Source organism: Mycteria americana, chromosome 6, assembly GCF_035582795.1.
Source record: "Mycteria americana isolate JAX WOST 10 ecotype Jacksonville Zoo and Gardens chromosome 6, USCA_MyAme_1.0, whole genome shotgun sequence".
Lineage (NCBI taxonomy): Eukaryota > Metazoa > Chordata > Aves > Ciconiiformes > Ciconiidae > Mycteria > Mycteria americana.
In genome coordinates this window covers 47,267,313-47,282,798 of record NC_134370.1, presented here as the reverse complement: position 1 = coordinate 47,282,798, position 15,486 = coordinate 47,267,313, and the positions used below count along the sequence as shown (strand labels likewise).

Sequence of the window (15,486 nt, the reverse complement as noted above, 5' to 3'; positions counted from 1 at the left end):
CACCTTATGACTGTAAAGCTCCTGGATAATTTCCTTGCTCTCCTGAGCTTTGATACTCTGGTTTCAGAGCCCATGATTCACCTTTAGTTCTCTCTCACTCATCTGAACAGGGTAAAGAGCAACTGGACCTGCCCAGAGCATCTTGCAGCATCCCACTGTCTCCTGCCTGCTTCCCCATGATGCTGCCTGGGAGGCAGCTGGGTCACCGTCAGCTTTGGCTCCTCTGGGAGAAGGGGCACTCAGCAGAGCATCGCTTAGCAAAAACCAGTCGCAGTTGTTCCTCTCCCTTGCCCAAAGCCCAGAAAGGAAAGCAGCAGAGAGGGCTGCTGCGGTAGCCACCCCCTTAAACCTCGACTGCCGTTGTGCTGGCTTCCTCTGCTCCCAGCCCCATTTATTCTAGGTATCTCCTCCATAACTGTTCGCCCTATTCCAGATGGCATCTCAGCAGCCCTTTTACAGCATCGTTATGAGCTCCTCTTATTCATGTTCCTCCCGAACACCCTCCTGCTCTGTTTGCTCTAACTGCTGCCAGACACTCGGCTCTCCATTGCCAGCTTTTCACAACATCTTTTTCCTGCTTCGAATCATCAGGCAATGAATCATCTCCCTTCTAGCAAACGCTAAATGCTCCAGCATCGCTGCCTGGCAGGAGTAGCTGTGGCAGGACTTTCTGCTTAAGCCCAACAGTGGGCAAGAAAGGGGCAGAGCTGCTGCTGAGAGGGAGGAGAGGTAGAGCAAGGCACTTCCCCTGCCCTTGGATGTGGAAGAGGCACAGCTCAAACACTCTCTGAACCCAAGAGGTACTTGGAAATAAAGCAAGGGAGAATGTCACACACTGGATCAATACCTTCTCCCCTGATGACCGCAGAGCAAGCCAAGCTTTTAATGGGAAGAGATGACACTCAGCACACAATGGTACAACAGTTGTGTACAAGCCATGAGTAGACAGAGCTACTCTCATCTCCAATGAGTTTGCGAGTAAAGCATGGCTTCCACACAGACTCCAAGACTCCAGCTTCACTCCAGAAACCCAGCATATTTTGTGCATCTTCTCAGGATATGCAGGATGTATTGAATCCCTGCTGTGTTTTGAGTAGCTTGTTAGTATTTGAATCTACAAAAAAAAGGTATGGGAAAAGGAACAGAAGAAAAACAGACATGAGAAGGACAGAAGGAAGAACATATTTGTTCTTGCTGCTGGTAAAAATCCAAACGATTTGGTTTTTACTTCAGCTGCAGAAAAACAATTTTCACGATCATTGTGTTATTAAAATGGGGTGGCATTTCATTTTCCTTGAGTTGTACAAGCTAGTTGCCTGATATCATGGCTTGACTCTGTTAAACAGCTCTTCACATACACAAAGAAAGAAGCACTTTCAGAGAGGGTACCAAGAGGACATTCACATTTGTATTAATAAAAATAAAAAAAGACTGGGGGGAGAATCAGCCCTAGTTGGAAAGGTTAAGCTGCAGGAAGACTTGCAAAATCTGGGAAATTTACCCAGAAACACCCATTCACAGGCAGTTTTTTAGCTGTAGTGAGTAAACTACAGTCAAGTGAAATTGTTTCAATTCTTGACAAAGTCAAAAGAATAAAGCATAACACAATAAATTGGGTTTTTGGCAAGTTTTGGGAGACTGAATTCACATTTCTAGGCCTCAAGGGAAATGACTGCACTCAAATCTCCACATACTGTTGGATTTTATATCAATATACCCTTTGCAACAATCTCTCATTCCAGTGACGAGGGCAGCTGGCACATAAAAACAACACCTTAAGAGAAGGATCAAAACAGTATATAATTTTAGAAGAGTTACTTTAAACTACCCTAAAAAGTTCTAGCTTAAGTTCTAGCTTAATTATCTACCTTCTCCCACACACCTGCAATACAAGGACAAGTGTGGAAGAAAATATCAAAAGGTTTAATTTCTTGTACTTATTCCTGCTTTGCTTTCTGGGTTTCTTTGTGCACTCAGCAGAGCCTGTGTTTTTGCTGAAAGGTGTGAGAAGCTGCAGTGCTGCAGTTTTTTTAACATCTTGAGGGTTAAGTGAGGGGTTACAGCACCCTGCTGAAGGCAATGGAATTTGCCCAAAAAGCTCTTGTGTAATTAAAATAGAGCCACATCGTGAACCAGCTCTCCAGGCTGCTTTTCTACCTCCAAGCTCAGCTTCGCAGTTTAAAGGCGTACGTCGCTCCACACATTGGCTCCACGCTGTTCAACCAGCCAGGCACTATCGGCAGCCTTCGCAGCTGGGATCATGGCTTCTGTGTGATGGATCTAGCAAGAAAGACATGGCCTCCTGCTCCTGCTACGCTGCAGGTCACCACACCTGGTGAGTTTTGCCAGTCAGTACAAAGTGAGATCACACCTGTGATGGCCAACTCAGTTCTGCTGAATAATACCAAAGAGAAATTGTTTCCTGTTCAGTTTTCCCTGGCTGTGCAGTTCTTGCATTGGGTCAGCTCTGGCTGCTGAAAGGGCAGTAAGTAGCAGGTTTTGGCTTCTATGTTTTAACCAGATAACAGAGAAGTTGAGATGACTAAGGGTATGCTCTGTGACTGCATTTTTTTCCTTTGAGAACAAGTTATGCATATTAATTACATCACAGGTATAGTCTACAAGAAGCTTAAGAAAAATCAACAACAGAACTTCTTGGCTGCAAGAGAGTGCTCAGCAGCACACACATTTAACTCCAGAAGCACTGCCAAGGAAGAGGCTACTTCTTGGCAGATGAAAAATGCTAAGAAAGCAGCAACAATAAAAGACTTCTGCTGAATTGCGCCTCTGCTGTCCAGAGAAACATTTTGATTTGATCACACCAAGTCCCAGGTGGCACCTGCCCTTCATCAGCTCATCTCCATTGGAGACTGTCAGCTGGAAGCAAAGCTCTTACTGGCTCCCTACTTCCTCCCCATCCACACACCAAAAATCTATAGCGCGAGTTAAGTGATACTTTAAGCTTATGGTGTGCCTGCCGGCTACAAAATAGGGTGAAACTGCCATGATGGTAATGCAGAGGGAATTTGAGAGCTTGAATTACAGCTCAGCTGCAACCCACATCTCTATGCAGTGACCAGGAGTTGTTCTAGCCAGGACGGTACAGTGACATAAGGCAAAACTGGCACATACAGGCGGTATTCACCATTGATCCAATGGCATTTGAGTCTTGGATGACAGATCAGACTGGTCCAATTTAGCTGGATAAAACAGACAACGGTATCAGACACAAGGGTAACAGCCCCTGCTTTGGGTGCTCAGGAGTGAGATGATGCTTGGGCAGCTGAAGCTGGCCAGCTTCTGCATGCCAGACCATGGTGGGACAATCTGGGCAGCACTTCTGGCAATACAACCCTCTGTGCCGTCCCCCAGCTGTGCTGAGACCTGCTTGCAAAGCCATGGGTGCAGCTCAGCCCCACAAACACTCATGCTGGTCCTACTGGGAGGGCAGCTTGATAGCAGGAATGATTTGTGCTGCCATCAAAGCTGCTTTAGCATCAGCGCAGGACCCAACAGGAGCACTGATTAAAAAGCCACGAGATAGGCATTTGCTCCTGCAATAGCATCAAACCAGTAAGTGATGGATGCTGAGAGTCATACACATGTAAGCTTTCCACAACAAGTCAAGAGATTGGCAGGAAAGTGTTACCCACATGGTCCTTCCAGCCTGAAGGAAAACCTCCCATCCCCTATTACAGGGGAATAGAACTACTGCAAAACAGTAGTTCAGAGATGCTAAATAAGATACTACCTTCAGGTATCATCTCTTTGTTTCACCTTAAGATAGCTGAGTACAAGAAGGTAGGAACAGAGTTCTGAAGGAAAAAACTGTGCCACTTTCAGACAGAAAATTTGTTACAAAACTGCAAGTCTCCACCCAGGGCAGAGCTTGCACAAAAGTTCTTCTGGCATAGCTGGATCCATTACAGATTCAGGGGCAGAGTCTATGGCTTATCTTTTAGAGATGGGAGGAGGTTTTTGAATAGCAGGCAGGGCAAACTCAAAACCCATTTAATAGCTGGTCTGGGAGGCGGGTAGTCCTACGTACCAGAACTTCATTTGCGTCAAACCTCCCTGGCACAGCTCAAACGTTTCTCTCTTTAAGGTTTAGAGCGCCTTAATACCGTCAGCATGCATAGGATGCTTCTGGTGCTTAGGAAGCACAAACATGTGAAAGGGATCCCACTAAATCAGGCACCTACCTTCAAAAAGGGAATCAGCTTTGTTTGAATCGAGGCAGTACTCAACACCAGACACATCAGCTATCCAGAAAATTAATTTACTTTTATAGCTCTAGACCTCAGTTAGTTTCTATGTGCAGCATCCTGACAGCTTGAAAAATTTTCATAGAAGGGCTAGCAAAGGGGGACAAGCAGAACAGCAAGGCTAAGCGATTGCTGCATCCTTATTAATTATTGTGGCCCTAATCATCAAACTGGGTTTTCTATTCAACATATACTTCCCAAATCTGAATTCCAAATGTTATCTTCAAACCTTCAGTATTTTAACTTCCTCACTCAAACGGCTCAGGCACTCAAAGTCCCAGGTGCAACCTGGGCTGCTAGCAAGCACGAGATACTTCAGCTCAGGGTTTGCTAGAAAGCACCAGAAGCAGCAGAGAGACCTTCATGATTAAATGGTCCATCCCTCCCCTCAAGCCCAGCTGGATCCTTACAGCAGCTGGGCCAGTGGCACATCATACAACCCACTCATAGCAGACGCTGCTGTCTATCAGAAGAACCCAACGAGGCATCTGGGATGACTCAGATAAGTCCGACTGCTACAGGTTTATGACCACTGTTACGGGGCATGTCAGTCTTCAAGGAAAAGTGTCTGCAGGAAAGGCATTTTTTTTCAGCTTCCCAGCATCCTGCCATTCCCCTCCACATGCTGCCCAGTGTTGGTGGATTTTGATTTGTGATTACTGCAATGAATACTGGAAAAGTAAGAGATGCATGAAGACTTTTTGAAATATAAAAAGGAAACTGCCCTAATCTCATATTCAAATATTAATGGCCTTGCTTTAAAAGCATCTGATAGCATCCAATTCAGCCTAAATTTAGCCCAAGGAAGTAAAAATTTCTGATGTTAAAAGAGATGCTGAAATGTGCACATTCAGGAAGCCCTTCCTAACAAGGGAACTGCCACATTAAAAAACCCAAGTACTTTTAGATAGCAAAATATTATTCCCCAGAGATCAACAGCAAGCCAGCTTTGAAAGCAGGCAGGCTTTAACTGGGCGTGCTACAGTATTCCACTACATTTTATTTTGCAATTCAAAAGCTCTGAACTCAGAGATCCCTCAAGTTCAAAAGTTCGTTGGACTACCCTGATTTTATAATGAAGCTGCTGATCACCATTCTTGAAGGGTGCAGCTAAGTGTGATGGACCTCTACAAGTTGCACTTTTTGTTTCAAAAAAGCCATTTTCAGAGTAATGAAACCATGCCTCCTTGCTGAAGCATCTGAAACCTATCTTCAACGGCATGTTTCTTTTCAAGATTTGAGAATGAAGGTAGAAGAGTTTTTCCTTGCTGTTAGAAAATTAACCCAACAGCTTAAAATAAGCGCTAGGGTCTATCGCAGGGATCTGAAGTAGGAAAATGATTAAACACGAGATGTGACCCAAAGGTGCAAGCTGCTTTCTGTACAAATGGATGTCAGTTTTGTATCATCTTGCACAGATTAATAAGTCACTTATTAAATACTTATAGTAACTGAACACTTACATTCTAAAATATTTCCAAATATTTCAAAGGAGGAGGCTGCAGTGCTCATCCAGAGTGTTGTAGCGTGACAGTTGTGCACAAACCTTTCCATACAATGAAGCAGGACACAAACGTGCTTCAGGCGATGGCCACGTGTTGCTCCACGCCAGCACAAATCCACTTGGGGTGCAGAGGGGCAATCCTCACCCAGCACCTCACGCCCCAAACCAGCACCTTGCTGTGGGGTGATCTTCTGCTGGTTCAACTCCCGGCCACGGCAGTGTTTCCAAGGTGGCAAATACAAGTGGGATTTCTGAAGATTAAAGTGACCACAGCAACAGCTAATGCGTATGTTTGCACTCCTTAATTAAACAGGGGTGTAGACATCTTGCGTTAACCCTGACTTACGTGGCCTTGAATTACTCTAGCTCCCTTGGGGAAAAGCGTTGTGCACAGGGAGTTCCCTGTGAAATAGCTGGTATTGGCAGCATGCTCCACCACGGTGACTTGTTTACATCCATCCGTTTAACAAGTCTTACCGAAATGACCCCTACCTAATTGCTACATGAATGACAGCATTGTGCAAGCGGCATGGAAAGAATTTCTTCAGAAAGGACACCAGTACATACAAAGTGTGCAGCAGGTCATGAGTAAAGCAAGAGCAGAATGAGAAAAATGTGCTCAACATAGGCAATCCCGAAAAGCTAACTTAATACGCAGTATGGAGTAGCAGACAGCTCAGCTACATTGAAAAACATATATGCAAATATTGACTAGACTATGTAAAATGCTCAGTTATTTATACCACCTTCATTTTCCTTGGTCCTACTTCCTGACAAGTAAACAGACTGCTTCGCTCCAGTGAGTTGTGCAACAGAAAGAGGTCCAAAAGTAAACACACAGACTCCATACTTCATTAGAGGTGAACTTGTTTACAGAGCAAGAATTGAAACAAAACCACAGAATCCATCTATATTCTATATGTAATGACATACCCCTCCCTGACTCAGTATATTTGGCTCGTACACTGTGATTCATCTATTGCGTGGGCTGGGGAGAGCAGAGATCTTTTCAGTTTTCTGGGATTCTCCAGCATATCAGAGTCCTCTCCTGCTTTCCACCACGACACCATAAAGGCTCATTACGTTTAACATCCACTTGCCAATGTCACCTACCCATCCTGGGGATGAGTGCTGGCTACAGAGCTATTGCATGAAACTCAATGCATGTTGACACCGGACTGCTATGAATCACATGTGCCAAGGTGGGATTGCGAAGGAGTGGGGGAAGGTGTGACTCATCTACCAGCTGATATAAAAATAAACTACTACTGAACCAAAAATGCATGACTTCTTCACACTATGTGCACAGGCAGAAGCTGTCACTATGCAGGAACTCGATCATCAGCTCAGCGCAGCCAAAAGAAACCTGACAATAAGCAGTAGTCCATTTTACCTTCCAAAGGCAAAGCTTATAGGGAAGGCATTACGTATGGCATTAACAACCGCAGGGGAGAGATGCCAGAGATGCTTTGAAATGTAGTAACAAAAAACCCCCAATCATTCCTATACACCTACTGGTCACTGCTGGAAAGTCAATACTTCCCAGGACCACGGTGAAACTATTTATTTGTGTGGAAGCACAAGATTAAAGAGCAATTTCCTGATTGCGTGGAGATGTTTTTCAGCCATGGTCACATCCTGAGAGAGAGGAACTGGGCTCAGAGTGATACAGTAACGGTCATGCAACAGCAGGCTCTTCGTCCTTGAGAAAAGGCTTAGAGCTCAGGAGACAAACATACTTTGGGAAAAAAAAATAAAGCTTTGCAAGTATACATCAACGCAGCAGACATGTTTGCCTCAACTTCTCAGCAAAGCAAGGCTTACAGAAAGAAAGAAGTCTTTTTTTTTCCCCTCCAACCAGCATAGCTGGAGAGGAAAAAAAAAGCTTTCGGACAAAGCTTGTCTTAAAGTCTCAGCATTTGGCTTCCATTTCCATTGGGAGGCTCTGCAGACACGGATATGTGAGATCCACTGGATATGACAGCAGCTGGATGAGGAGAGGCATCAGCTTTATGGCTGCACAGGCAGGTGTGTGCAGCATCCAGCCAACCTCCTTGCAGCACATTAAGTGATGTGGAGCAGCTCCGTGGGCTCTGCTGCCACGCCCAAAAGACAGGGCAGCCCAGAGCCCCAGCGTGCAGACAGCTTTGTTACGCTTCTCTTCCCTGGAACACAACAGCTTTCTGGAAGTGTTCATGAACAGCGTCTTCAGCTTCCCTTTGGCAAAGGGATGTTAAACACTTAGCAGACGAGAGATGTGCTTATGGCACGGAGTAAGGATACAGAGGTTCCTACAGCAGGAAACATAGCAGTGTCTTAAGTTTAAAAGGCTTCACAAAGTTAAAACCCATTTAAAGTGTTTTCTACTAGAGCTGAGAGCAGTAGGATCCACCTCTCACACTACAGGCTTGAGCAGCACTGCACACAACCCCCATTGGCAGCCCAGATCCTGATCAGAGCAGTTAGTCAACAGGAGAGGCTGGTATCTCCATGTGCAACTCAAACTAGCTGGTTGAAAACACCAGCATATGCAAAAGGACTTGTAGAAGCTGTGGCAGATTGCAGCCAAAAATCCAAATGATGGGATAGGCAGAGATAAAAGCATGGCCATGTACTCCTGTATGTCCACACTACGCACGGGAAAGAGCAGCTCAAGCCAAAGGCTGCTGAAGAGCAAGAAACAGAGACTGGGAAATACGGGCACTGCTTGCTGATAAAACATGAGTTTCCAATTAAAACTTTGGAAGACGTTTCCCCTGTGAAGTCTGTAGGAGACTTTAACTTGAGGCAAAGGTGAGAATCTGGAATCAGCCTTAAAAAAAAAAAGACCATTCTTGCTGAAGGTCCTCAAACCAGGTCAATAAGCAAAAAGAGCCCACAAGACAAAGCCAATACAATCGCAAAGACCTTAGTGTGCCACCAGCAGGACCCAGCTGCTGAAGGTGGCCCAACAGGCCTGGCAGGGCTCCTGCAATGTGTGAACTGCTTTATTCACCCCAAACCAAGTAGGAGGGTCCTGGGATGCTGCGGGGTGAGCAGGGGGCAACTTGAGCAAAGCAAAACGCTTTGCCTTTTGGTACACTGTCCAGGAAATGCAACCATCTTAGGAGCTAGGAGCTGAGTCTGCTTGACCATGGTCAAAGTAACTCAGTTTTGCTCTGCCAACACCAGCTTCCCCACCCCAATAGTTATGGGGAACCAGAAATTCAAACGCCAGCCAGCAGTGGGGATGGAGCTCCTCCACTTGTCATCCTGCAAGCTGTAGGGTCTGATTATTCATGACTTTTTATGAATTATAAGAAGCGAGGCCTTTACTCCACAAACTTCAAGCACAGGGGACAAATGACAAGCTCAGGTGACTAATCCAACACTGGAAACATGCTGGAGACTTGAACTGCTTCTGGCAGCCCTAGGAGATGTAAAAGCATCCCATCAAGTCGGAGGGGGAGCTCCTCTTGTCCTTGAGGTATGGAAGCAGCAGATTCAAGTAGCTGTACGAAGCCTCAGAGCAAGGGGAAGCCCAGCGGCTGAGGAACCAGTCTTGAGGAGGAGGGGAACACCTGGAACAGCCAGTCCTCAAAGAAGGTCATAGAGCAAGAGCCTAATTTTGGGGAATACCCATCACACTTGGACTTCTTGTGGCTAGCTGTGCTGTTCATGTTCAGACACAGGTAGGTACTATCCAGCAAGAAAAAAATTCAGGACTGACTGTGCCACCACCAGTAAAGCGAGATCCTGGGAATAGCCCAGGCCAGGATGAATATTCTATGTCAGGATGTTTGTGCATGCTCACATGCATTTTACGACAAAGGGCAACCATGAAACAGTTCAGCATGACACCGGCATCTTACAGGACTGATGACAGAGTAACACAACTAGTTTGCACGGAGATTGTTGAAACTACTCCAATTATCTTGGTCAGCAAACGGATCGTATCCCAGACTACCTAAAAGGTTGTCTCATCCTTTCCTGAGACACCCTACGGACTGACCATCAGGTCTTTGACTCTGTGCCTGCAGTTTGCTTTTTTTTTTTCACTGCCTACATTAAGTTAAAACAGTCATACGCTATTTTAGATTATTAAATATTTAATTCTACAGTGAGACAGAAGAAACCAGCAGATGGTCACTGTGCAGCAGGCTCTTGCCTCTTCTTTGGGGGGGGGGGTGTGGTGTGTGTAGAAAAGTTCAAGGAAAAATCATGAAAACCCATTTCTATAAGCAAACATCCCTCCATTTAGAGGGGCAAGGTAGGAAATTATAGGGGAGCTATTAGTTTCTCTTACTACAGGGAAGCATTGAAACATCAGAGGTAGCATCAATTACCTGCAGAAGCAGATCAGAGATGTCTGTTAGTTGGTTACTTCTGACCCAGGACTATCTCTGTTAGCTAATTCTGAATACATTTGATATATCCACCAGTATTGAGCTATTCTGAGAAGCACCAAAAAGAGTTACATTCATACAGTTTAGATCCCTTTATCAAACTTTTCACCGCTCCAGTATATCTTAACCTAGTGTGAAATATGCCTTAAGATGTATGAGACACAAGAAATCCAGTCTTCTCCTCAGCTAATCCAAGCTGACTAGTGATCTTCATCTGAGTCACATGGCAGACGAAGAAGCTGGTGCTGATGGGAGGTAACAGATGCAACTTCGGTGCCTTGTCAGAAAGTCTTTAAACATTGATGCTGATGGAGCATGTGGCACAGGACGCCACAGAGTAGCTGCAAACAGAAGAGGCAACTATCACACACCCACGCTGCTTCCTCCGTTCACACGGAAACATCTCAAACAGAAGCCGATCCCAGGAATTAACTTCTGACAGAGCCATGGATTATTGGGTTATTTGCTACTTCCTTTAAATACACCAAGGAAAATGGAAAAATAGACTGAATAGGTTAAAAAAAAAAAAAAGACAAATTTCACTAGTTTTTGATGATGGCAACAAGTGAAGCAGGTAACCGATACCGGCATACATCCTTCGAGCACTGAACTGTAGAATTATTCTAAAATTTTGGGGCAAAAACCCCCCAAAAGTATTCTGTGCAATATACTGCATGACCAGACTCCAAAGTCAGCATTACAGAGCTAGCTGCAGATTTCTCTCCAAAAGTAGCACTTGTCCTACCAGTCTGATCGAGCACTTTGTGTCTCCTTAACAACACTGGTTGGGCTTCTGCAGGTGGTTTGATGCACAAAACCTTTAAGCTCCTGAGTTTGGAGGTTGCGCTTCTAGATCTGGTACGTTGCAAGCAAGTCATGACCAAGCTTTCTGTAGTCTTTAGGATCCAAGACCATTCTCATGGAAGGCCGACTGCCACAAAACACTTCCCTCCAGGCTTGGCTACGTTAGCGTCCTAGTCCCAACTTCACGTGGACACAGCCAGTCACATATCAGAGATGAAATACCTTTTTCGACACACACAAAGACATCCTACAAGAAGGTTCCTACTTGATCCATGGTAAGCTGGTCCCTTCCAACCTAAGTTTTCCTATGATTAGTATCCAAGAGTAATATACTTTAAAAATGTTTATTCTGAACATCCAGGAAAAAGGAAATCACCATTAAAATTCTTCTCATTAGGAAAAAGACCATTTTTCTCCAAATGCTGCAGGTGATGACAATTTTGACTTCTCAGAGACGCTGCTCACTGAGACCATCTGGTTGTACATGCAGTTGAACACAGCAGTTGCACTAACAAGAGGACCATGCTGCTACTGCGGCATCACAGCAATGCTTTTACTAGTCTTACTTTTTAGGCTAACGGTGGGAGGTTCACAGTCAGCTGCGTTATTTGGCAAGATTAATTGGCTAATTTATTGAACAGTATGTCACATGTAACACTACTGTTGTTCTCCTCTGAGTCATACACACCATGGGTTTGGACACTTCTAGTCTTCATTTGGCGAGTCCACGATAATTTCAAGTAACAGTCCTGCTTACTGGAAGTTCAAGGCTGTCTGTTTGAGCAGTTGAAGGTTTTAAGCAAGGACCATTAAGGGGAGCCTGGCATTAACAACATCACTGAGAACAGACCCATCTATTTCCCCAAAGTCGGCACATATTTAGCACCAATCTGTTTTTACAGACAGATGGTCTTCCCCTAATTCTCAGCGTGGCGTGCAGACACCAAGTTAAGGCTTCCTGGTCCTGGCAATCTGACTCCAACACAACTTATTTTGTTCAGCTTCCAAGTTTCATGGAGAGACCAGACATGTGGCGCTCATCCTCCACCAGAGCTCCTGGCCTGTTTCCAGTTGTTTTAGCAAAACTCTAGCATAAGAGCTTCTAATGGTATTCAAGAGATTATCAGAGCTGGAGTTGCGATGCTTGTGGGACCACACAGAAACAGAAATAAAAGTCATGTTGTTAATAAGGCTTCTCAGCAGTCTCTTGACAAATACTGGCAAAAAGGCTTGAGATGACAGTCAGCACCCCCCTTAGAATGAAGGGAAGAGAGATCTGGAAGGCAAGATCTCCATGTCTGATGGCAGCATACTCAGAAATACTTCCATTAGCGTGCACAGCATCAGATAGGGCAGAAATGCTCTGCGTGGGTGAGTAAGTGTTGTAGGATGAAAAGTTTAGATTCATTAGGAACAGGAGAAAAGCCATTAAAAATACTTAATCTAACCAAAATAAAACCAAGCCCCCAACATGTGGTCAGTTTTAAAATTCCTCAGTAATATCTTTAAAGAGTGGTGGAAAGCTGACAGATGTAGAAAAAGCAGATTGGGATTCATTCATGTGTCATGAGACACATGCGCCAGGGTATCACAGAGATGGCAAGCATCAACAGAACTCAAGTAGGGAGTGAAGAGCAGAATTAAGTGCCTCACTTATTCTGTGAACCTACATTTGATTTATTTACTACGCAGGCTTCAGCAGAAATGCCTTAAGTCTCAAAAGCACAGCTAACTGGAATTAAGTGACGACATTATCCTATCAGGAGTTTTGTGAACAGTACCAGATGCTACTACCAAAATACAAAATACATAGAAAATAGCACCTTATTTCAGTAGACAAGTCCTGTTTTAAAAAAATTAACAACAGTATTTTAGTGTTTCCAATAGTGACAACTTACTTGGTTCCCACATCCCAGATTTTGCATCCTATAAGGAGCAAAGAAGCCATAAAACGAGGAGTGCAGTAGCACCCAATCTCCAGAGGATGTGCTTACACAAAATTAAGGAAACTGATTAGAAAAATTAATTCAAACAAGGAGAAAGAAAAAATGCAAGACGACTGCTCAGGCACTGCATATTATGAGCTCAGAGCAGATATATCTTTCATTCTGTTCAACTTGGTAATGTGAGAGCACATCCTCTGCAAGTGGAAGCTAGGTCCATCCAGGGAAAACAGGAAAAATAAAATCAGAAGAAAGTGTAAAAACATTACAGTAATGTAGGAAACTTGCTAAGACCCAAGGCCAATATATGACCAAGGCACAGAAGGAGCAGAGAAGGCCTTTGCTTCAGAGAGACTTCCTCATGCAGTGGGTAGTCAAGGCTGTGGAAATCCTTGGCACGGGAAACAGTGCATGCTAAAAGTCTATATAGGTTTAAAAAGCAACCATAAATTCAGGGAAGAAAAATCCAAATGCTATTAGACATAAGCTCAACGCCCTATATTAGGGAAATCAGAGAGCTTGCCAGAAAAAATAATAATAAAAAAAAAAAACCACCACCTTTGGCTTATCCTGTGATATTATTCTCATATTTGGTAGACTACTGTCACGCAGAGGATACTGAGCTCATGGGCTTTTGGACATTCATGATTTAGTAAATATCAATGAAAACAGTATTTCAGGTTTTTATTAGAAAAGCTCTATGCTTCTTACACAATTTCCTAGATTTTAAGACTTTATGTCACCTTTTTGAAATCTGTCATTCTATGCATAAATAACTTTCACTCCATCAAAGGTTCCTATGTTTTACAAACACACTTACATGGGGTATTTCCCATATCAGTCAATCCTCACTAACTTGAGTTTCTAGGTCCACATAATTACCCAGTATCATTATTATGTTATTCTGACCAAATCTCTTCCAAAACTTGTGTGAGGCTAAAATAATTTGCCCAGATCAGTAAGTTCAAGTCGGAGTTACACAACAAATATGATGGCGATGTTCGATTTAAGAAATCACAAACTTTCTATAAACTTAAGGTAGGTTTACTTACCCACACTTCCAAGTTGTTTATAAAACCTGTATTCTAAATGAAGCTGTGGTGCACGTGATTTTATTGGTTCCTGAAACAGAAAAAAAAATTTGGTTAAAATCAGTTTGACTGAAAAAAGTTCTATCCTATACTTGAAGATTTGTGACTATACATAATGCTTCAAGTTTCAAGATAAAACACCCTAGACTGAAAGTCTAACAACAGACTTCACCATTGGACATCATTTAAATAAGTAGAGAACAAAAAGCAGTAAGACTTGCAATATGCACTCTGAAGGAGAAATAACTTCCTCATTTAAATACAAAGCTCATTTATGGCAGTGAAATTCAAGAATCGTTCAACAAAGTTCCTGGTCCTTAAAGAATGACCCTGGACACTGGCAGGAGGAAAGTCAAAGCTGCAAAAGATCAAGTCCCAAGTTCAGTTTGTAGGCTGTGGTTGCCCACAGTATTTTTGTTGGTCACTAGCCTATATTTTTGAAAAATGTTGAGTCATATATCTGTGTTTTAAGTCAGACCACAGTTGTATAAAACTACAATCTTGCTTGCAGCAAGCGCTACAGTGCAGTCAGATACCTGGTAAAAACACAGGAAGAAGTCTCCCCCTTCAGTAGCAGGTGTCAGTCAAACATCTCAAAGCACTCAAGAGTATTCTGGTTTTATACACAGAATTAAAAAAAAGGATAAGTCTGCAACACACCCAAAACATTACATTTCTCAACTGTTACTCATCTGCACTTTACACATAAAACTTAATGCCTATGATCCATAAAGGCATTAACATGCAAGATTACAAAGCTTCTAAAAATATAAAGTTAACATGGAGAGGATTAAGAGACTTGAGTAATTACATTTTCAATAAACTGTGCACTTGGGATAAACAGTAATGTGGATTCACCTACTGCCCAGACATCTTTGAAATGGAAGTTAATACTGGCCTCAATTTTTGTTTGCATGTTTCTTATTTCCTTGCTTTTGAGAAAAGAAATGCTCCATGCTCAAAACTACGTAAAATTCGTAGCCCAGCACCAAAATTAGTCTGAATTAGAAAAACCTGCTAAATAGCCCTCTATTTGATGAACCCATCATCTAGAAGTTTGCCTATAAAGGACCCCCCTAAGACCAACACAAAAAAAGTCCTTTTGTGTTTCACATCAGCTCCTATGAGTCAGAGCAAGAGCATCTTAGACACAGGTAAGAGTTTGAGCCAACATCTTCGACATAGTGGAATAACCTTTCTGTCTGCATGGGAGGACACGAAGGCTTTAGCTGATCCACTTCGTCTTGTGTCACCTGTGGTCTGTACTGTAAGACTAATGTCCACATTTGGTGTGAACTCCATGCTAAAGACTTCTTTTTAAGTCGGAAGAACAGTTTTTGTACAGGAATTCAGGCAATTTGACTTCCAGGCAAGCTGTTCATCACCAGCTCAAGTCATCCCCTCCATCTGCCAGCAAGGGGAAAAAATGCTCCTGGTTGCTTCTCAACTTTCTGATGATTAAAAGCTTCAGAAGTCAAATATGACCAAATGCTT

At 43.4% G+C, this 15,486-nt stretch overlaps 1 protein-coding gene across 1 annotated transcript in view; it reads right to left on the bottom strand.

The window, feature by feature from the left end:
- Positions 1 to 15,486, bottom strand: part of CSNK1G1 (casein kinase 1 gamma 1) — a 65,706-nt gene that overhangs the window by 37,603 nt on the left and 12,617 nt on the right. The window contains exon 3 of the mRNA XM_075505531.1: positions 13,954 to 14,023. Coding sequence (XP_075361646.1) covers positions 13,954 to 14,023 — 70 coding nt within the window. The remainder of the gene's footprint in view (positions 1 to 13,953; positions 14,024 to 15,486) is intronic.